The following is a 23,977-nucleotide window of genomic DNA, read 5'->3' on the forward strand; positions in this document are numbered from 1 at the left end:
TAGCTTCAGGGTTCTGTGAACAGCTCTTTAGATTCATGTTTTCAGTTTCAGGGCTCGCTCACACACATCCATATTTAGCACTGTTCAATTCTAATCTGTCCGTGCCAGGAGGAGAATAAAACATTTGCTTCCCTTCGGTGAACTTTGACCCGTGATATTCGCGTATGAGACTCTGCACTCGGAGAGAAGGCTGTGACCCAACAGCCCTTTCCAAACAGGCCTGTTTAAATCGGGCACTGTATTATTTTATCTTGCTTATACAGTTGCTTATAAGTGAATTCACTCCCTTCCTTCTCTACTTCCTTTATAATCACAGTAAGTTAGCAGTAAATTGAGATTTATGACACTTCCTTTCAATTAGCATAATCACATGCAGGTATAATGTCACACGTCTGCAAATCTACGAAGCATCTATGCATCTTAAGAATTCGATGCATTTAATTGTGGTATTGGAAGCAGAAAGTACAATGGATACTATAAATAGACTGTTTATACTTTTCACTCCACAGGCCTTTTCTTTTTTTTCTTTCACATCTGATATTTCAACGTGTTATAATTGTGAGGACACTGTGCTACTGAAGACATTATGGGCGGCTCTTAATGTTCCCTGAGATGAAATTCTCCTGCTAAACAATCTCATAGTGCACCGGCAGCAAAACCTGTTCAAACACTTTCCTTTAAAACCTGCTCCTGTCGACTTCCACACTTTTGGAGGAGGCTGGCACGAGGAGAACATATCACTGTGGTGTTAATCGTTCCATCTTCGCTGCCCCATGTTTATTTTCGTACTGTTTGCTGTCAGCCGCTCGAGTGGCTACCAACCACTCAGTTCAGCTCCTTTCAAATCTAAGTCTGCAGAGGTGGCCTTCAAGGCAACAACAGCAATAGAAATGTTGCTGAACTGGAATAAGTAAGCCTGCGACTGAAAAATATCCTCAAAGCTGATTGGGAGTCAGATGCACTCCACTGTGTGGGCTCTTCTGCGGCGCTCGAGATGATCCGTGAGCGATCGTGACAAACTGACGGCTGATCTTGAGGTCGTCCCTCGACTCTTTGATGTTTCTTTTTTGGTTACAGTCTGGATCATTAGGGCAAATTAGCCTTCATTCGTTCCCCCTCTCTCTGATCTGTGTGTCGCATCTCTCCCTCTCTCCGCTGGCCCTCGGAGACCTGCTCTTTTCATTGTGATGACTGTTTGATCTGAGCCTCCGAGCTCTGGTCTTTACACGGGGAGGGACCGACCAAGAGAGAGGGAGAGAAAAACTCATTGTTGGAAATGTTATTGCGCCGCCCGTTCCCCACTGATATTTGGGTTATCGCTCTTTTTAATGTATTTGCCGTGTTGCTTTTATCACAGCAGCTCTTTGAATTCAGGAGAGCAGAGCCACGGCCCTCCCACCCACGTCCTCCTGTCACTACAGACAACACCTGGCCGGCATATTCAACCCAGAGCTGTCCTGCAACACTGCATGTGTGGTTTTTATCAACGTACCGGGTGGCAGATCCTGTGCCTGTCAGTGACATCCTTTCATGTCGTACCAGCCCCCATGGCAAAATCAAAGTCAGTCAGGCACATGGATGGCTCATGGGCGCAGCAGGTTAATTAATGCCATGTGGTCAGAGAGAGACCTGTCTGAGTGACGGCTCCCTTTGAATCCTTTTATTTTTATTTATTTGAAAAACGCAGTTGAAAAGTTTGAATCTCAGGAGGGTAAACTTCTCAGGATCTAAGAAATTGGCTTGGTTTGTTGCTTTGTGAGGATTGATTTTGAATTGGTGTGTCGGAGTGGATTCAGTCGGACAATCAAAAGAAACAACTCCTGCATTACACAATGAAACATAAAAAGAAAGATATATGCTGCATTGATTAGCAACAAATTTAGCATATTTACCACACACTGGCTAAACAGAAAGTTAAAATAATTTTTCATTTTCTTAAAAATGGTAACATCGGGCATTAGCCAGTGATATTCTAAACCAACTTTAATCAATGCAGTCTTGCATTACATCACTCTTCTATTTTTCACACATTCAACTTATTCTTTGTAGCTTTGCAGAACGTTACGGGTGAACAATATCTACAATTTCGAATGACATTATAGTATGAATCCTTGTCTGTCAGGGAGGGATGAGTACATATACACCGTAATGCTTGTGTCTGTACACATTACCTCGGTTTTTATTGTATGTGAACAGCTGGCAATAAGTTACAAGCCTGAGTGGATCCAAATGAATAAATAAACCCAACGTGAAGTTAACCAGAGAACCGTTTTGCTTTGAGCATCAAATACCGTATGGAAGCTTATGGGCAAAGTGCTTGAGGGGGAGATCTGAGGTGGAGACGCTCACAGGAAGTTGCTTTTACTGGCTCATCTCTCTGCTCCTCATATCCATCTCTGACTCACTCTCTTTTGTTTGTGCTTGCCGCTCTGTAGCCTCCTGGTGGCCAGGTGAGGGGAAAGCTCCCTCAAGGAAGCAGATGGTGAAATGCAATTGTAAAGCTCGATGACCAGGCTTCATGTGATTGTTGTGCTCTGTGGCTAAATGCTTGATGAGACCAGATTTGAGGTCTTAAATGTTACAAAGTTGCAGTATTCATTTTATTTTTCACCTGCTAAAAGGTTTTCTTTGATAGTTAAACATCATAAACCTCATGCACAGTGTAACAGCAATATTTAATATAATATAATATGTAATATTTGAATATGGGCTCTATAAACAATATGTAATTGATAATGAAGTAAGGTAAACTTATAGACATAAACTGAGACAGTAGGTGCAGCACCCTTGAAATCGATTTGATCCTATTGATCAATATCTATCAATGAAAGCAGGTTCCTACAAGTCCTAGTGGTAAAAGCAGTAACAGCAGAAACATACATTTAACTGCTCACAGTTTTCTGACTCTGTCTTGTGTCTGAATTGTTAGTGACCCTAAACATTTCTTTCCCTTTTCTGTATTTATTTTTCATTTCAGTGCTTGTTTGGCCAATGAAGGGATAGATGGAAACTCATAAAGCTTGTAGACCTACAGGGCACAGGAGTAAACTGCCCTGTCTTCCTGCCTGTTGCCTAGCTACCGCCTACATCCATCCTGTAGGATTTTTATTCTATTTCTTATCTTTTTTTTCTCTCGCTCTCTCTCTTTTTTTCATTTGTTGCCCCGGCAGAGAGACTTGATTGAAGTTGATTATATTACACCGACATGTGCATGTGTACATCATGTATGTTTCATGCTTTTATTCTTCTCCTCCCTTTACAGTTTCTTTCCCTTTGTTCCTCCTTTTATATTTTACACCCATTTTAGCCCTTTGCATCACAGCCCTGAGGACATGATGGCATTGTGCATCAGCCTCGCTTTTTTAAATACTGCTGGTACAGTGTGCATGAGGTTTATGATGTTGAACTTTATACGCTGAGACAGTTTTCCTCCAGTGGAAAAACTCTAGTCAGAAACACCCAGCAGCCTTGGAAGAAGGATTTCTCATGGATTCAAATACCACTCCACCAGAAGGGGAGACATCAACAAGTGTTAGTTTCACACATGTCTGTTGAATCCAAAGCAGCGTGGCCCCCCGTACAGGTGTCACTTCCACTGTTTCTTTTTATTTATTTTAATATTCTGTCTCATCTGGTCAATCATTGACCCACGTGTCACTCTTCTTCCACCAGTTCCTTGAAGAATAAATGTTCTTACTTGTCAGATTTACTTATTTTTTTCTGCAGCATCGTGTTATTCGGCTGATCTGTCCTGTGAAGAGCAGAGGAGATGAACGACAGGAGCACGGTCGGCAGAGCAGAGCGCCTGCAGCCGTGTTGACTATGTAGAGTCTAAAACTGGGGCTGAATCTCGTCTGGCGCCACAAATTGTATATGGATCGTCAAATAAAAGTCTCTTTAAACATTCAGCATGCTGTGCAATAAATATATTTAGCAAGTCCAAATATATTTGTGTGATTGTCAGGAGGAAACAGTGTGTGCTCCTGGCTGAGGCTCGGTGGATGAAATGTGGCGTCTGGGTCGGAGGGAAACGGAGGAAGTTTCCCACGGGACTCACAGCAGGTTTATATGGAATAATTATATTTCATCTTTACTGCATTGAATCATGATCGTTGGAGAAATTGGGTGATGCTTTTTACTTGTTTTATTATTTATATGGCAGCGGTCACCAGCACCTTTGAATACTGTTGATGGTAAATTGGATGGCTCATTCACTTGTATTACCTTGCGTGGAACCTTTCATGCAGTCTGTTGTAGGACGAGGGATTGGACTTGGTGCGATCATTGCGTATCAAAGGTTAGTTGCCAATTTAAAAAGCTTGCGGTCGGGCTAAGGGATAAGTAATCGGTGACTGTGGCTGAAAGCCCTTCACGTCTTATTTTCTCTTGTGCTGTGGAATGAAATGAGAACTTGTTGAATGGAGCTCAAGAGAGTATAATACAGTTCCTGTGCTCTGCAGCATCTTTTTTCTTTTTCTTTTTTTTCTCCGTCAGGGCTTCGGAGCATTACAGAAAACACTCAACAAAGTGAAGTGTTGCTTTTATACTTCAAAGAATTTCACATAAATGTGGGGAATGCTGAAGTTTAGACATCAAATATTTGATGCTGACATTTGCCTGATGACGAGAGATCGTAATCTGCGAGAGACGACGAGAGCAGGTTCTTGTTTCCTTCTATATGGACGCTTAACCTTTGCTGTTCTCAGCGGGGTTTGTTGAATATGTTGATGAAATTAGCCGCGTCCCATGCGTTCGGGCAGTGTTTGTGCTCGGTGAGTCAGGCGCAGCTCCGGGCAGATGGTGGTCGGAGCGGCGAATAAGATTTGCTTGATATTCATCAGGAGAGCTGACCTCTGCCGTGATGTATTCAAACATCCAACAGGCCTCATTCGGAATTCATCACTGCATAATGAACAGATGCATAAATTCACAGACAAGACAAAAAGCCGCAGCGATCGGTTTCAGCTCGCTCTCTCCTGCTTTACTTTGGGTAAAAACAGGGACATTCTGCCAAAATTCACTTGAAATACTTATGTAGGTAGGGTTTGGTGAATAAACACTGGTGCTGATTCTCTTATTCAAGGTTGATTCTTTGAGGAATTTTCTGTAGTGGTGCGGGACCAATCATCAAAGTTCAGTGTGTATTAATAAATGAAACGCTCACACCCACATCCAACCGTGAAATACTTTCTCAAGTTAAGACCTCAGAAAATAGGCAGCAGCTCAAAGCTGCAGTTCTGCTTTCTTAGCTCGGAGATCTTTAAAAACTGAAAGAAAACACTTTTCACTTCTCATTGTGTTATCTGCATAACACTTTCACACTCCATGGAAAAAAATTACTTCTGTGTGAATCTCAGGAACATGAAGGTTGATGTGAATGATACTCAACTGCAGTACTCATCATTTAACAGCATTTTTGTCAGATTGATGAAATGATGTGGCAAAACTAACATAAAAATAACATAGATGATGCCAAATTTTCCCAGATACAAAAGTTGCCATCGTTCTTATTTGGAGTTGTCGTGGCAACAACCGATCGCTAGAGGGGCTCGACCAATCACGAGTCGGGCTCAGCTGTCAATCATGTAGTTTCACAATGTTTTAATAGCACCAAATAACCAATTAAAAACCAACCTACCACTAAAAATCTAAATTTGTATATATGTCAGTCTGATAAGAACTAGAGGGAACTGTTAGGTTTCTCTACATATTTTAAGGTCTTGACCTAATTTTATTAGTGGACACTTAAAAGTTAACAGAGTGGATTACCTTTTATTTTAGTTAATTCATTTCTTGACATTTTTGTGAACCACTTTGTAACCTTGTTTAGATAAGTGCTACACAAATACAGTTTTATTATTAGAATTCCAGAAACTCTTTGAGAAACTTTTATTTGATATGTACCTTGACCTTTTAGCTTGGTCCATGCTCCATGTCCTATATGCTAACATGGAGGATGCCGGTTTTAGGACCTGTACTACGTCCATCTTTATATGCAGTCGCTGAGTGTTCACCGGGTGTTAATTCAAAAGTGCATTGATACACACGCACACACACACAATCACACACTCTCTACGGTGAAGACTGTTAAGATGTTACGATGTGGCTATTAAGATGTATACGTCATGGTGCTTTATTAGTTTTTTTTTTTAAATACACAAATGTGTTGTCAGGTTTATACACATCAGGGAAAACAAGATGTGCCAACTGGTTTTCAACACAATGGTTTACACATGCGCTCACACACACACACACACACACACACACATAGAACACACCGTGTAGACTGTATGTATGTATGTGATACCTGTGAGAATGTGTCTCTGCACCATGTTCCCACTGCACCAGTGCATGGACCTGTGGTCTTTGGTGTGTTTGTGTGTTTGTTTGTGTTGGGGAGGGATATTACTATTGTGCCTGAATCCGATTTTATGCCTGTTACAAGATGTTTTTATCAACTTTATGAGCAATTAGGCTAATAGTCTATGTGAAAACTGGAACACTGTATTTAGGTGTGTGTGTGTGTGTGTGTGTGTTTGTGAGGAGGGGGTGTGTGACAGGGATGGTGGAGGGGGATCTAGGACAGGTGCTTTAAGAGAACCCCTTTGACTCATAGTCTCTTCACTAATTAAGTTCAGTCTCTTTATGTGTGTGTGTGTGGTTTTATGTGTGTGTGTGAGTGTGTGTCTACTTGTCTATCCATGGGAAAGCTTTGCCTTTTCCATTCCCTCGCCTTTTGATTATCTTTTTTTTTTTTTACTCGTCTACGAGGCCATTCAGTCTATACAGGTCTGAGCCTATAGATCTTTGAAGCTTCTTTTCACTATCATTGTAAAACATGAACGTTGTATTGTTACATTTCCAAACAGCCATTCGGTTCTTCACCCTTAGTTAAGTTAAAAATGAAACAGAAATTTCAACATCCCTGTAATATCTCCAAAAAAAAATCATATTTATGGTGTTAAAAACAAATTTGTAATTTTTTTGTAAGCCTGCAGCAAAAAGAAACATTACGACTAAACCAAGGGTTAAATGTGATTTTAAGAGTTAACATTTCTTGTTCCGGGTTCAATTTCTTTGTATATATTGTGGCTACATGTACTGTTGTGTGGACCTCGAGTCATCTCGGCCAAATGTTACAGATCAGCTGCTTTCACCTCAGGTTCATCCACACATTTGTCAGCGAAAAGGCTGTAAAAATAGGAAATGAAAAGTATAAGCATGTGCATCAAAGATACTTGAACTTTTGCTGCAGCACCGTTCACCGTTGCTCATTATTGAGACACTCTGCAGTCTGAAGGGTTCTTTTAATTATTTAGTTATACTTTTTTTGTGAGATTTACAGGAGCACACAAATTGTTAAAAAAACAGAGGTGGTTCAGTCTTGGTGTGCAAAAATAAGACTGCACTCGCCAGCTGGGAAGATGGACTTTAGCCTGAGTGGGTGTTGCTGGCTGCAGTGAAAGAAGAAAGAAAAGTATTTTTAAGGATGATATTTGTGTTGGTGAGTGTTTTTTCTCTCTTTCTGTTGTCACACAGCATTTTGTCGACTTGTCTCCTTAATATTATGGGTTTTGCTTTGTTTATTTCAAGCCTTGAACGGGTGAAATAAGATTTGTCAACGTCCATTGTGATTTGCTCAGCTATTTGTCTCAAAGGCTTTCATTATCAGCGCTCAACCTCATTGACTCTTCTTAATCAAATATCTGATTAAAGATGGGCATCTATCAAGCGTCCAAGTTGAAGATTATTAGCATTTAGATTTTAATTTGGATTTTAATTTGACACCCCAAAGTCACAATTAACAGATCCTGAAATTGTTTCTTTCGATATTTGAACATGAAAATGAACTAAACTGTCCCTAAACCATCCTTAAATGAAAAGATTGCTCAGCTTGAGTCCAGTGAATGAATGATCTCTGTAACATTTAAGATGCAAATTCATTCCGAGGAGAAACATTGACGAAGAGTTCATCCCCCTCCAAATTTACACTATGTGCTCGAACAAGTCGAGTCGTGCCTGCCACCCACGAGCTATTTTTCACCTGCTGCCCACCTACATCAACACCAGTGAAGCAGAGCCCGGGATAAACACAAATACAAACAGACACAACAGAGTGCACATGGTGGCCACGCTCCTCGGATTAACTGTTATCCTCCCTGATGAAACCTGTTGTCTTTACCCTGGGGCGCTGTCTCTGCATTAGACACAATGTGGACACCGTGCCGAAATGGTAGTAAGCCTTTCTGCCACTCACTCTGAGATAAAGCAACAGTTTTTTGGGGGGTTGAGGGCTTAGTAGGCAGAGTTAAGGGGTGCTTCTCACCTCCAGGTCACACTGCTGAGATCTGGACGAAAAACGCCCCCCCCCCCCCCCAAAAAAAAGGCTCATGCAAGGCAAATATCTGTGGTGTACATATTGTTTTTTCCAAGTTGCTTTAGCATTGACTTGCGGGCACACACAAGCAAAACAAAGCAGAGCAATTGGTCTGAGACAATTCAAGTGTTCACTTTGCTTTCCCATTTGCTTCCACAACACAATCCTGTAATCAGGGAGAGGGACGGAGAGATGGCAAGAAGAGAGGAGGGGATCGGGTTTCTCAGCTGCGCTGTACCCTAATCCTGGATTTGGGAGCAGGATGAGAAGAACGCAGGTAAGGACAAACACAAGTAATAACAGCACTGACATTGGATTGGTAGGTGGGGGTCTCATAGGAGACAGGGGGGGCCTCATAGGTTGAGAGAGGGGTGGTTAGTCGTAGATGGGTGGGATATAAATACCTGCAGTAGACAAGGGCGGCAAAAAAGCTGTGGGTATGACAGACTGGCTTACCTGCATATCTAATAGAGACAGGGAGCTTCACGGAAGAGGCCCTAATGAGCGAAATCTCAGTAGCTCAGAAAGACCTTTGAGCACATATACAAGCAATAGTGACTTGAACTTGCAGCTCATCACTATTCATCTGCGGCGGAGGGTAAGAGTCATGCCAAAAAACAGAATAATGTTGCTCGAAGTGCTGACATGCATTTGTCTGTGAGAACAAAAGCAAAGTAACCTATCGCAGTTTTCTACCCTCACAGTCCCAAGTGACTGAAGAGGACTCGACTCCAGGTGGTGCAAGGAGGCGTGAACAAGACGAGGCCAAAGAAGACGAGACGCAGCCTAAACTCAGACGGCCCAGGTAACAGAGGACAAGACTTGAAAAGACAAAGGACAAGCAACAGCAGTGATGGGAGGCAACTAAAGCGGGAGAAGACAAAGCCAGACAAGAAGTCAGTCAATCAAGCTTCAGCTTACCATTGGGATCAGAGCAGAGAAGAATGGCGTGTCAGGCCTTTAACACAGACTCTTTCACGCAGCTGTCAGGAGACTCAGTTTTGCCGATCCTCATGCACCATGCCTCCGCCAGTGACTGCCTGCCATCCACGTCCCACGCACACAGCATGGTTTCTGCAGGTGAGCTGAACCTCGAGTTAAACACATTTTCTCTTGGATTATTCTCACAAGTTTTACCTTGTTTAATTATTTGAATTGAAACTCATGAATCCAGATCGATTTGGGCCATAACCCACTTCGTGTTTTCCTGATGTTAGATCCCAGCTGCAGGAAGACAGGCCTCTAACAGGATTCACAATCACAACTTGGGGAAAGTGAATTAGCATTGTGCCTACGACAATGTCTAGTTGAGGGTATTTTGAGAGATATACTTGCGCACTATTGATTATATCGGAAGTCTTTTGGTTGCTACAGGTGAGCCAAGTCTCTTGTCTGTACGTATAATTGACCCAATTGTGCTTGATGCCTCCTTATCAAGGCCCAGTATCTGGTGACAGTCGAGGACAAATTGACACATTTATTCAAATCCAATTCAATGTAAATGCATGAAATCAGCTGGGTTGGCCCAGCTGTCTCTACTCACTGGATAATTGCTTTTGAGGATGTGTTATCATTAGGACAAATTCCCCGAGGTCTTTTTCTGTCTCCGGAAAAATGTGGTGAAAACATCCGGGGCATTTTAGGGTCCGCTGACTGTTGTTGTTTAGAATAGACTGTGTTGGATTGTGCAGAACGTTAATCACACACTACATATATATAGAGGCAGTTTGAGTGTGTAACATTTATTTTTCTACTCTGACATCACTGCGCTTTTTTGCACTTTGTTGTTTGCTGCTACAAAATATTGACCCGGCCTATATATTTTATCGTCTTCCCAAAAGTATATAAACCAAATGCAGCCTACAATATGGCCATGTAAGACAAATACAAGTTTTAATAATGGAACAAATAAAATTCACAGTTATGACGGAATCCTCAGTGGTAGAGTATTTTTTTTCTAACACGGCCCTCATGAAAACTCAAATCATAACACACAAAAAGAAAAGAGACAGTGTCTGTACACGAGCTGCACCAGCTCAGAGTGCATCTTAACCACACTGGTGTGGATGCATGAATAATCATGTAATTAGCAGATGACATGACCAGAACAATGTTCAATAATATTTAAAGTCACTTAGCAGCAGATGAGCACACAGCAGAGACGAGTCATCCTCCAGCTGGGGAATCGCAATAATTCCAACACTTCAAAACTTCTAAAACATCCCAATGTTTATTTCCTCTTTTTTTATTCGAAGAATATAATGTGATTAACTAGTTTGTATTACTCATAAGTCCATCTGCGAGTTTAAAATTAGAATTAGTTAAAATCAGACTGTATAAACATCTTCTCCCCCGTTCTGTCTGCATGAGCATGAGGTCAATGTGGTCCAAAGAAATATCCAGATGAAAGATTTCGTATCATATTGATGATAATAATAATAATAATGATACATTTCATATTATTTCTTTTCAAATATATGTTGTGTTACACCAGCTCACTTTGCTTACACAATGTTTTTGTTAAATTGCAATTGATCAAATTATATTAGTTCATTGCTCAGCCCTACATGAGACAGAAATAAACACACATATTTGCCATCATCATTTTCAGAATCAGTTTTTTCGGCCAAGTATTTGCACACATTTTGAATTTGACTGCTGTTTTACAATTTTTTACTCCCACTGTACTGTTATAGAAATAGATATCCAAACTGAATAAGTTCATGAATGGTACAATAATGCTTAAATTCTAGTGGTGCATAGTTCCGACTGTAATGTACATACAGTATATAGGAAACACTAATGACCAAGTATACACCATGACAATAACTTGTTCTCTATGTTGTCAACAGATAAGTTGTCTCAAGAAGCAACGTAGCGCAATGAATAATAAATACTTTATAAATATGAGGATAGGGGATGGATATGTACATTGTTAACGATACATTTATTTATTTATATACACACACACACACACACACACAGCGAGATCATCTTTCTTTTCCCGTCTGTCTACTACAATGAAGCTGTCAACAATTATCGCTATATTTCACGTCTCTGCAGCACTTGTTTTGTTCCGTCTTTTGTTCTCCACTCACAATGAAACCACGTTTGTCCCCCATCAGTGTCATCTGGACTTTCCCTGGGTCAGAGCTCCAAGCGCTCACACATGCATCTGTCCGCCTCCTCCCTCGGCAACGCACTGGGTAACAGCCCCCCGAGCCTTCATTACCCAGTCGCCCCCTGTCACTACAACCAGCAGGCCACCTATGGCATGATGACAGGTGAGTAGTTGCTGCTGTTCAGGTATCTTCGATGGTGCAGATGACAAAGCCGTGATGAATTTAGCAGTGGAAGATTTAAATGGTTATATATAGAATTATAGTGTCCGGGTTCAGCTTCTTGTATGTATAAATAATTCTTTATAAATTGCTTTCCTACATTTTTTTTTTTTTATATATATTTGGGTTTTTATCAAGCGGATTCACTCTGGTCATGCTACATTGGATTCTGGGAAATTTTCTTCTCTCTCACATTTAACTAAATAATTAATGGAAATTGAAAAAGTAAACACTGTCAGACAGCTGAACTATTGATTAGCCAGTTATTGCTGAGAAATCTGAACTTGTTTGTGGGCTCTATACACCAAACGTGAGATACTTTATTTGACAGGCAGGACACACGGATGTAGTCTCATAACTTGACACAGATCACACTGAGGCGTTCCGTGTGAAGACGTCAATATGTTCAGCTCGGATTATCAATCCAATATTCTGAAGATATAACAGCATCATAGCAATAATTGCACTGACGGAGGCTTCGATGATGATTATAGATAAAGGTTCTTGTGGTATTTATGGTATCTCTCTCTCTCTCTCTCTCTCTCTCTCTCTCTCTCTCTCTAGCTCAGGAGATGCTCTCTGCCAGTATCTCTCAGACTTGTATCCTGCAGACATGTGGAGTCCCTCACCCTAACATGGTGAGCAGCGCAAACCCACTGCAAGGTAATGAGCAGATACACACTTACACCCACACACACCCATATGAGGGCACACACACACATACACACTCTTCTATTTCTAACTTGGTGAGGACAAGGATTTGCATAATGCATCCCCTAGCCCAAACTTAATCATCTCAATTAAATGCCCAACTGCTCCTACTCGGTGTCTGTGGTCTTTCTGTTATTTAATTATTTTATTTACGTATTCATTTTTCCCTTGTATGGTAAGATTTTAACCAAATCAATTATGATTTTAATGAGTGACTTTTTAAGTGTTTTTTAATTTTAATATTTAACTTAATTTAAATTGTATTTTTATACATCCACGGTCCCCGTATGCCCAGGCCCCTTGTGAGTGCTTGATTTTAAACCCAACCTAATTCGAACCTTAACCCTGAAACCAGGTCTTAACTCTTAAACAGCCCTTTGAAAAGTGAGGAGTGGCCAAAATATCCTCACTTTCCGGAAAGTCCTCACTCCATACCGTCTATGTTGATGGTCCTCACAAATATATGAATACATGTACACACACACACACATAAACACACACACTCATGCATGCACGCACACACAGGCATAATCATTCTCACCCTGTCCTGCAGTTAAACCTGGTAAACTCAGCAGAGAATTACTTTATCCTCCATTTAATTTTAAATCTGCTACCAGTTCAAATCAATTTCAGACTTGATTACCTCACCTAGCGCCTGAGATCTTTAGCGCAGTTGTTAGGCGTAACTGTCAAAGAGGACTTGCCACTTCCTCCCCCTCCTGCAGAGAGTGTAGAAAACCCAAATAAAGAGGCAATAGTGTGAAAACGGTCTCGAAGAGCTGTGTTGGTGTCGAGAGATTTCCTTTTAAGCTCATGGAAAAAGGAAACAGATTCATGTCAGTCCTCTGTGTTCTTTTTCTAAATATTTTCTAAATAAAAAGAGATATGTGCTCTAGCAAAGCAGCTGTTTATGCAATTTATCACATGTTACCTAATTTAAATGGGAGCTCCATCCATTCATATTGAGATTATATTTGCATTTCAATATTTCACGCTAATGTCTTTACCGCCTGCTGGTTGATGTTTTACACTCAGTGAGGAGGAAAAGGAACTTTAAGCATACGTTGTGCAATGCAACTAATATTTATTTAAAAGCTAGAATGGTACTTGGTAGAGTGCAAACCTTTATCATGTCCAGACAGTCCCCTAATTAAACCAGCTTAAAACTCACTGGATACACATTTTTATTAGGATCTGCACCGAATTGCCCACACTCATAAATATTAGTTCCCTAAAAATGGCAGATTTTTATTGAGATCCATTAATTGTTCTCTGAGAAATTAATGAAAATTCTGAGAGAAAAAAATCCTGGATCTGATCCAGATCTGCAACAAAATGTAATGGCTTCTTCCCTCGCTCTAATTTTCGTGGTAATCAGTCTGGTAGTTTTTGCGTAATCTTGCATACAAACCAACCAACAGCCAAATGGACAGTGGGGAAAACCACAGACAACAACAGGTCATAATATATTTAGATGTAGCTGTCGCCTCACAGCAAGAAGGTTTCTGGTTCGAATCCCAGTTCGGTCTTGGTCTTTGTGTGTGTAGTTTGTGGGGTTTGGAGGCTCTAAATTTGCCGTGAGGATGAAAAGCGGTATAAATAATGCTCAGATATTTCATTCATGCACTAAGCTTTAAATCTAAATTACAATCACAACCAAAATGGAAAATGGCAACATTCCTCATTTTGAATCCACTTTGAAAGCAGTGGTTTAGACTTTTATCTCCAAGGAAGTTGAACAACTTCAACTTTTTTTTGTACCAGACATGAACGCAGGCCAAAAGAAATATATCTAGCAAGTGTAATCTGTCAGACAGGCTGTTACAGCAGAGGTGTCCTGCATACTAATTCTTCATAAATAATAAGATTCACTGAATACATAACTCTCCTCTGTAGGTCTTAAGTAGAAAAAAAATGAATGTGACTTTAGTTAACGAATGTGTAATTGAACTATTACAATTTCATATGATTGAACCAACTGGAGGAAAATCAGGCCAAGAAGAGTAAATTAAGTAAAGTGTAACCCTGTGATTAGTATTTCCAGACATAATGCCAGCAGGGTTAAAAAAGTAGGATTCAACCCACTCGAGCATCAACCCGGTGACATCAACCCTCTCCTGTAAATGGTCTAATAAAGCAGTTTGGTCTGTGCTGTCCAAGGCGGTGCTGAATCACATTAGGATTAAAATTAAACAGGGACCCACATTTACGACCAGAAAGCGATCATTTGTCACTTCAATTAAGTTGCTGTGCTGCCAAGGGGCAGAATGATGGTGTGACAGATGTAACCAATGGTCGACGTGAGTAACATAAACTTGTTTGGGATAAAGGGATGATGCTCAGCTCAAACCAGGGAAGTATTTATTATTAAAAGGCTGACAAACCAACTGTAATTAAGACAAATAAACCTTGTGGAATTTAGTGGGAGGCACATAAAGTGTAGGGGGGGGGGGGGGATCCAAGAGAGAAACTGGATGATACTTGTTCAAACAGGTCAACAGTGCTGGACAGAAGGATATGGGAGAGGAGGCAGAAACAGTTAAACAGAGCTGTGTGGTTAGAGATGAGATCACAGTAGAAATTGCTCCTTTTAATTTTTAAAGCTGTACTAATCTATTAATTAAAAATTTACAAATTAAATGACACGAAGTGGAATGTGAAAGGTGTTGCTTTACGAACCCAAAGAGAATTATCAACTCCCCTCCGCTATCTAGAGGTTATTTAGCCTTTTTTACCACATCAACCTCCAACCTTGTTTTCAGATATATACACACATACTTATTAACAGAAAGGTACAGGTATAGATAAAGAGAAAATGAACAGGCGACCATGCTGATCATGGACGTGTATGTATGTAGAGTATATATATTAAAATGGCCAACGCATCTACATTTCCTTCCAATATCAAGAAATGAAGCTAAAATATCCGAGATGCAAAGGCCGCCATCTTGCGCCTATGGAGCCGGAGTCTGCGCAGTAATAAGTAGGGGGTGGAGCCAAAGTAGTGAAGGGCCAGTCTATACAACCTGGGCCAATCATGAGTCAGTCTCAGCTATCATTCACGTTTTTTAGCATCAAGTAACAAATTAAAACCAAACTAATCAGACACATGAATATACATCAGTGAGATAAGAACTACCTAATATGACAGAAACGGTCTTTGAGAAGATGTTATTTAATGTGACTTTAGTTTGCTGCATGTCCCATCCACTAACATGGAGTAGGAAGCGGTAAATGACCTATACTGCAGCGACAGTCAACGTAAATGTAGCAGTTTGTTTTTCTTTCTGTCTTTTCTGATGCTGCTCCACTCTTTGGTCGGTCCACATGTGCTGCAGCTGGATGGACCGCATCCATGTGCACAAAGGCTTGTGAGCCTCTTTCACAAACCCTCTGGATCCTCATGTGTTTGGAAGGGGGCTCGCTGCCCGCTCAGCCTCTGTGTGCACTGCACCATGGCCGTGTGTAGACACTGTCCAAGGAACATCAGAGCAGAACAACAGCCTCCCCCCCCCTCCAGCACAGTGAGCAAAACACGGCGCCTCAGGCCGAAATCACACAAGCCCTTGACTGACAGGAAGTTATGAGGCATCAGCCAAGCTCTATGAAATATAGGCTCCAAGTTATAATTGTGAGAAGGCAGACACGCTGTGCACTGTACCGGTATTTTACCTCCTAGCGTAAAAAAAAAGTTGATTTCAACTTCTCCCCTACACCTTCAAGACAAGAGGAAATCACTGGTGCATACAGTTCTGCTAGAACCTGCCACTTTGCTTTCCAGCTGCTGCTGCGTAGACTCGACAGAACAATTCACCGGGTCGATGACAGCAGCCTTTTCTCTGTCCACTTTGGAAGTCCAACCATTTTGAAAAGGGGTGGGGGGCGGAGATCGAGAGGGCTGTTATGGCATTTAGTATTTCTGCAGCTGTATTCCTCCACAGAGCCTAAAAACACTACTCTGCTAAACGTTTAGCTGCTGCACATCAGAGTTTCAGATGAAGCGTTCGCAGCCATGTTGTCACCTCGGGCTCAGTCGGAAAGGCGCTGCTGTTAGAGGCAACAAGCATTTGATGGATTGTTGCTGTTGTCTTTTAGCCGAGCAGACGGAGAGATAAATCTTTGCCCCCGAGCAAAGTGGATGAGAGGCTGAGATGAAACCGGTGTGAATTTTGATCAGCGGAGCGACAGTCACACAAAAAACTTTTTATTTATTGTTTACCTTTGCAACACAACAGTCAGAACAATATAAGGAAGTGTGTGTGTGTGTGTGTGTGTGTGTGTGTGTGTGTGTGTGTGTGTGTGTGTGTGTGTGTGTGTGTGTGTGTGTGTGTGTGTGTGTGTGCGTGTTAGTGTGTGCAATATATAATATAGTATAAAATGATATTATTAATTAAAATTATATAATTATATGAACAGTCTCACCAATATGATTCAATTGTTAATCCAACGATAATCTCATCATTACAACAGTCTTACAAAATTATAAAAGAAAAAAACCTTTTAGATAAATGAATAAAAGAAAAATGTGCATTAATACTTGTATTGTCAACATCAATGATATTTACTCACAACATTCATTTGAACAAAAACTGAATCATAGAAGATGGATTAAATACCCTCCTTATCACAGAAAGTCAGGTGATGCGTGCCTGTAACATTTGCATTGTAATCCCACAAACACAAGAGGGGAGTGTTGTCTTGTTTATCTCAGATGCAGTTGCAGCAAACAAAGAGCATGAGATCAGTGGAGCTACTGTTGCCTACTGCAGTGAAAAGAACGTAGTGTCAAGGAAATATTTTTTCGGTAAAATCTATCAATGCACTTCTTTTCCTCCACTGCAGCTTTGTGTGTCTGTGTGTGTGTGTGTGTATGTATTTGTGTGTGAAGCCGTGATCCAATGGGGAAGCATCATATAACAAAAATCCCAATTATGCACCAACCATCTGCTATTCTGGCAGTAATCCGTCTTTAATACAAAATAAAGGAAGGAACTAGTTATTAACAAGCAGCAGCTCCACTGCATCGCACTGAGGCCTCAACAACCACCTGTAGAAATAATGAGGAATCAAGGTTTTAGTCTTTTGTGCAACGTTTATCTCACCTGGAAACAGATCCTTCACAACAAGTGTGATAAGGGAACTCCGGTTTGCGTGAGGACACAGGAGCCAAGGACGAGAAGCCCCTGAAAACACTAGAGTTACTTCAACACAATGTTTTTCACACCATTCAAACTCTGCTCACTGTATTTCTCGGTGAATGGAGTCGGCTCAGGTGTCAGAACATCGCCCAAGTGTGACAGTGAAAAATTCCATTTCATTCCGTACAACACACGGTACATTCAATGCCCGGTTTGTGCTTGTGTTTTCGGAGTAGACGTGCGAGTGACAGCATCTACTGTTCCACTGCGGATTTGAAGTGTTGCTTGTACATTCAAAGAGACGGAAAATAAAAAGAAGGCAGCGCAGTGGTCCCAGCAGGGAGGTTCCCAGTTCGTCCGGGGTCTCTCTCTCTGGACTCTGGATGTTCTCTCTGGGTCTGCGGGGGGGGGGGGGGGGGGGGGGGGTTCTCCTGGTACTCCGGCTTCCTCCCACATTTCCAAAAACATGCAGATAGGGGTTCAATTAATTGCAAACTTTACCTGTGAGTGGATGTTTGTGTTTATATGTCCGCCCTGTGATACACTGGTGATCTGACCAGGTGGGTGTGGCAGGGATGGGCTCCAGCTCCCCCCCCCCCCCCCCCCCCCCCCGCTACCCTCTGCAGTGTAGATGGTGGATGGATGTATGGGAAATGAAAATGTATCAACAACCAGAATGGCACCCAGTAGACCCATAACTTGCACATCTTTATGATTGTGCGTTGTAATCGCAAAGGTACTTCCTTGTGAAATTCTTCTCGTAACCAAATAATCAAAAGTTAAGAAGGCTTTGCAGTTCATAGCACAAACACAATGGCACTCAGTGGAGCACACACCTCCACCAACAGTCTCCTTAAATTCAATCAAGCTGCAACAAAGTGCACACACTCACAAATACCGGGTCCCTAAATGAGACAGATTATACATTTTTTTAAACAAGAAGGGAAATTAGTTAAAATGAGAGATTCCTCCGTGGATCCACACCAAAATTTACAGAGTTCTTTTTTGGCCCATGTTCCATTCTTCCTCGAGAAATCTGCTTGGTAGTTTCTGCATAATCCTGCTGCCAAACAAAAAAACAAATGGACAGCGGTGAAAACATAAACTCCTTTGAACCTTCATTTCAGGAGGGGGGGCTGGAAGTTGTCATCTTGTTGCACACCAACCAAACAAAGGGAAGTTTTTATTCCCATGCCTCAGAGAGTCTCACAGGGGCACGTCAAAACACTTTCTGTGCTGTTGAGATAAAGGCTCCCAGTGTGCTCGTGGGAATAGAGGCCATGCCACTTCCAGTGCCCTTCTGACAGGCTGAGGGTCTCCCCTGTGTCTCCCACCCACTAATTTTCCTCATTCAAGTTCTCCCTCTCTTTCTGCCCCTCTCCCCTTCTCCAGGGTCTCTTACTCCTTGCTTGTACAAGTTTCCAGATCATGGTCTGAGCAGCGGCTCTTGCGCATTAAGCCACGGTTTCTCTTCGCTGCCCTCGGCTATACTCTCGACTGATGAGGCCCCTGGGGGCCCCACTGTCGGAGAGATGAAAACTGATGCCCAGAGGAAGAGCATGCGGGACCCTGATGATACCCCCGCCATGGACTCCCCGCAGATACGAGAGCTGGAGATGTTTGCCAATGACTTCAAGATACGGAGGATCAAACTGGGTATGATTCCTGGGCAGCTTGAAACCATCTTCATGTTTGACTGCAGCAATTAGATATCTCACCACATGCGTCTGTGTTTGCACCGACCGAGAGCTGCTTCTCCACCCAGTGCATTCAGTAAAGTGTTTCCTTTTCTTTCCCACTTTGACCTCCAGGCTATACCCAGACTAATGTAGGCGAGGCGCTCGCTGCTGTGCACGGCTCCGAGTTCAGCCAGACCACGATCTGCCGCTTTGAAAATTTGCAGCTGAGCTTTAAGAACGCCTGCAAACTCAAGGCCATTCTGTCAAAATGGCTGAATGAAGCGGAGCTGGCCGGCGGTGAGTCACACGCGCATCCGCTCTCACGCACCATCAGCGAAAGCATTTATTTAAATGTAACCTTTAGCCATCTCATCTCTGTAAGGAAAATAAGTGCTTTTGATTAGTCTAAAAGGATCTGTTAGAAATTATGAGAGCAAACTTTTCCCTGCGTTATTATTAAGATTTATGCCCGACTTGTACATCATGTAAGTCAGAAGTTCACAGTCTTTTTGCTTTATGACTTTATTAAAATTAACTGATATCTATCATCGGGCTTTAAGCAGTGGCGGCTCTAGGATTTTTCTAAAATGAGCCGCCATAGAGGGGCCACAATTTACAGAGGGGCCAATTATATATCCAATGTCGATGTACATTCCTGATTCAGTAAGGTGCACATTTAAGTGATTTTCTTGTATTTGTAAACTCTATAGCTTTGAGTCAAAGAACAACATCATTGAATATATTTGAAAATGTTTTTTTAATGTTCAGGTAAATATTAGGATTTCTGTCAGCTCTCCAGAAACCCCTCAGGTTTTGGGGGGTTGTTCTCAAACAACACTGAGGTGTAGAGGTCATTTCTAAATATTGTTGCATTGGGTCCTAATGGTTTGATGACTACTAGCAGGACAGGGTCACTTCAGGGGCCAATCAGATTTTAGCTGGGGCCAGTTCCCCAAGGCCCCGCCCCTGGCTGTGAGCTGATCTTTTCTTACTTCTAATTTAAATGAGGTCAATTACTCAGAACTGATGTAAGGAGAACTTTGACACAAATGTACGTCATGTTTTATAGTGTAGGTTTTCACATGTCTCGTAGAACAAGGTCACATTACAGTGCATCTGAGATATGTGATTTCTAACAGGGTGACTAATATCTGTTCTAAAGGTCATAGGGACGTCACAGTTGCTCTTATGCTACAGTCGTACAGGTGATTGGAGAGAAATAAAAAAAGGTCCAGTGTGTTAGATTACGTTGTTCAGTCACTAACTGTCAGTAAATCACTTCCATCTTTCTTTTCATCCTCACTCACAGCTACAGGTACAATAAAGTAACGACGTGTTTTCTTCCTTGCAGCCTTGTACAACGATAAAATAGGGATGAACGAGCGAAAGAGAAAACGGAGAACAACAATCAGGTATCTAATGTAAGGACCAAACATACAGAGCGTATATATGTAGATGTAGATGCTTATTCTCAGTGTTCTCTCCCTGTCCCCCCCGCACCACAGCCTGGGAGCTAAGGAGGCTCTTGAGCACAGCTTCGGGGAGAAAAGCAAACCGTCCTCTCAGGAAATAGCGCGGATCGCCAAAGGCCTCCACCTGGAGAAGGAGGTGGTCCGAGTGTGGTTCTGCAACCGGCGCCAGCGGGAGAAACGCGTGAAGACGAGTCTGAACCTCAGCAACTGCTTGTCCAGGATCAGCCCAAACTGCCTCTCACAGATGAGTAAAGCTCAGAGGCCGATGACGTAGTTTAGTGTTGGGATGGGGAGCGAGTGTTCCACTGACGGTCGGTGTGCGAGGATCATTCCCGGGGGGGGAGGGTGAAGTTCACTCAACAGCGAACAGAAAGGTCTAATAATAGAAACTGCACAGTAAGCAGCTGCTGACTCTTTTATTACATGTCATTTGGCTGACGCTTTTGTCCAAAGCGACTTACAATTAGTACACTCAACATTTCTGAGGGGCCATTTAGGGGTTTAGTATCTTGCCAAGGATACTTCGGCATGCATATGGGGAAGAGTGGGGATTGAACCCCCAACCTTATTGTTGGAGAATGACCACTCTACCCCCTAGGCCACAACGCCCTTGAAACAACCGGAACACTTGAAACTGTTCCGTTGATTTGACATCCAGATGAGGAATTATACCCAGTGAGGCTGACAAATTATAAACATAAAACGCTCCAACACAACATTGCTATAAAACCACAAATCAACATCAGCGGCGAATGTCTGAGTTTGTAACAACATCCTTTATTACAATTACCTTAATGCCATTTAAAGTTGTTTTCCTTCTTTATTACGAGAACAGAATTGTTTGTTTGTCACATAAAGGACAAAAAAACATCGACAATTTTAGAATAAGGTCTTAAAATTGCAAGAATGTTATTTGTTATCTTTCAAGAATAAAGTCTTTATTTTAGGCAATGTCATTTTATAAAAGGAATATCAGAGGATTTCTAGAAAAACGTTTCTAGTAATATTACAACTGTACTCTTCTGATATAAAATCCTCTGATAAATTTGTAACTTTATTCTTGTAATTGATGGTCTTTTTCATATTATGGCTTTTCTCATTGCATTATGACCTAGTAATATTATGACCTTATTCTCAAAATCTTTATTTTAAATTATCATTTCCTCAGTAGCCTGTCATACTTCTCCTCTTTATTACTGGAACAGTCCTTTTTCTGAACTCGTTAAGTTGAAGCTGTGAAGAAAAAACCTTCATTCATTAAGTTCATTTGAGCTTCAGCTTCCAGTCCTGACTTTCAAACCCACTGAACCTTGACTGTGCCTTGTTTGCAACGTTAATACAGAAACTCTATTAACCACAGAGACCAAATGTTATTAATCAGCATCAGATTGCAGATCCATCAATCTCTGTGATCGATCAGTGCCTTTTCTAAAACACAGACGTCAACAATCCCGTGCTTGAACCTTAGAGGTAAAAACATAATGATGATGATTTACATGCTTGTGCTGTACTTTTGTGTGTTTGTGTACTTGTGATTACAGCCGACGACTCTGTCTTCTTTAATCATCTGTCACTGTGTTATGATAAATGTTTGACGATTTATTTAAAATGAACGTAGCCATAGTCAGAAAAGTAATATATGTAAACTTTCACAACAACCTATTTATTTGAGATCTAATATATCACGTTGATCCACTTACGACCTCTTTGATTAATGCTCTGAGGTCTAAAAGACTGCGGTGGAACTTTTTTGACATTTTTGTCAACTAATGAATCCGAGGTGTCCCCGTTTCCTGCTGTGGGACATACTCAATATCCTGCTTTCTGTTCTCGCCGCCATGACAGAGTGTCAGACCGAGAGGAGCGGCAGCCTGACACTCCAAACCGGTCGGGATGACTAATGTGAAACTTCTGAGACTCAGGTAGCATTGATCTGTGTCTGGAGGAGAGCTGAGGAACCAAACTAAGCGTCTAAATGCCAGATGGATATTAAGGAACCTTTATTCATCTGAATTGAAAATATAAATACGCTAAAAGTATGTTAAAATGTGCACTTGTTTGAAGTTTGATTGTCTCTCGGCTCCCAGAAACTGAAAAGTATATCAGCTCAACTCCTATCTGCCAAACAATAAACTCAGTTTTATGATGAACCCCATGTGCCATCTCTCATTTGTAATGATGCTATATTACAGCTTTGAATAAATACATGAGTAGTCAGAGAGAGAGGGAGAGAGAGTACAGTGTGAGCTGTACAATTCATGGGGGGGTGTCACCGGGGATTCATGAATAAAGTCAGAAGACGCCTCAATCCAGAAACAAGCAGTTTGCCGTGTGATTCATGTCGAACCGGAGTGTCGCCAGGGGAAATAAAGGCAGCGGGGGCATCGATTGCTGCCACACGTCTGAGGCTTCACGGAGGAAAGCTCCATCCCATCGTGCTGACGAGGAGGATGGAGACGCTCGGTGCTGCTGCTGACACGGAGCTTTAATACTCCTGCTCTTCGTAGAGCCACTTCAGCTCTCCACTGCTTTTTTGTATTTCCACGGGACGTTGCTGAGTCATTGTTAAAGCTTCACAAGATGAACTTATCACACTTTGTCAAACATGTGATCACGTACTGTTCGTGATGTCTTGATATTCTACGAGAAGTAAAATGCAGAACACTGCTGCACGTTCAAGTGTCTTGTTCTTGAAAGACCCTGCTGGTGATATTATTTCTCATTTACTGCAAATCACGTTGACCCTTGTGGGATTTGCAAGAAACTCAGTGGAAGTGTGTGATGTGGGTTTTTGTCCATTTCTTACACTCACATGGTTTTTACATTTCCCTTAATTTCTTAGGGAATAATTCATGATACTTAATGAAAAAGTCGGGCATATTCAGGGGACTGATATTTAAGAGTACAATTTGGAGCAGGATAAAAATCTGGATCTAGTGAATCTATATGTTCAATAAGGTTTTACTACTTTCAGTGACCAGGCTGGTGTTGATTTTTATACATTTGGGTGTTTTTCATTCCAACTGTCGACTCTGCACTGGTTTCATCAAATGTCACTTTAACAAAAATGAATGAGGTCTGCCTGTTATGTGGAAATGAATTGAAATCCTTGGCTGTCTGGGATTTTAAGTTAAAATACACGTGTATATGAAAATCAAAGACTCTACAGAACAAATTGGAATCTGGTCTTCAAAAGTGTGAAGGCTACATGAGTCATATGAAGTTACGGAAATGGCATGAGAACAGTGGAACTGCACAT

General features: G+C 41.6%; 1 protein-coding gene across 1 annotated transcript; it reads left to right on the forward strand.

Annotated features, from left to right (window-relative positions):
* The first annotated feature begins 9,321 nt into the window (after positions 1–9,321).
* Positions 9,322–20,992, forward strand: pou1f1 (POU class 1 homeobox 1). Its single transcript, XM_053440324.1, has 7 exons — positions 9,322–9,457; positions 11,503–11,661; positions 12,283–12,381; positions 18,960–19,223; positions 19,379–19,543; positions 20,598–20,658; positions 20,752–20,992. The coding sequence occupies exons 1-7, from the start codon at positions 9,322–9,324 to the stop codon at positions 20,990–20,992; spliced, it is 1,125 nt and encodes a 374-aa protein (XP_053296299.1).
* The last annotated feature ends 2,985 nt before the right edge of the window (positions 20,993–23,977 follow it).

The sequence above is a fragment of the Pleuronectes platessa genome, chromosome 14 (assembly GCF_947347685.1).
Source record: "Pleuronectes platessa chromosome 14, fPlePla1.1, whole genome shotgun sequence".
Taxonomy (NCBI): domain Eukaryota; kingdom Metazoa; phylum Chordata; class Actinopteri; order Pleuronectiformes; family Pleuronectidae; genus Pleuronectes; species Pleuronectes platessa.

Bases quoted from the DNA above. Each gene is read 5' to 3' on its own strand.
- pou1f1 (XM_053440324.1), top strand. From the start codon at position 9,322: ATGGCGTGTCAGGCCTTTAACACAGACTCTTTCACGCAGCTGTCAGGA. The intron at 12,382-18,959 runs GTAATGAGCAGA...CCCCTTCTCCAG, and splicing joins CAGCGCAAACCCACTGCAAG to GGTCTCTTACTCCTTGCTTG. The intron at 19,544-20,597 runs GTGAGTCACACG...TCTTCCTTGCAG, and splicing joins TGAAGCGGAGCTGGCCGGCG to CCTTGTACAACGATAAAATA.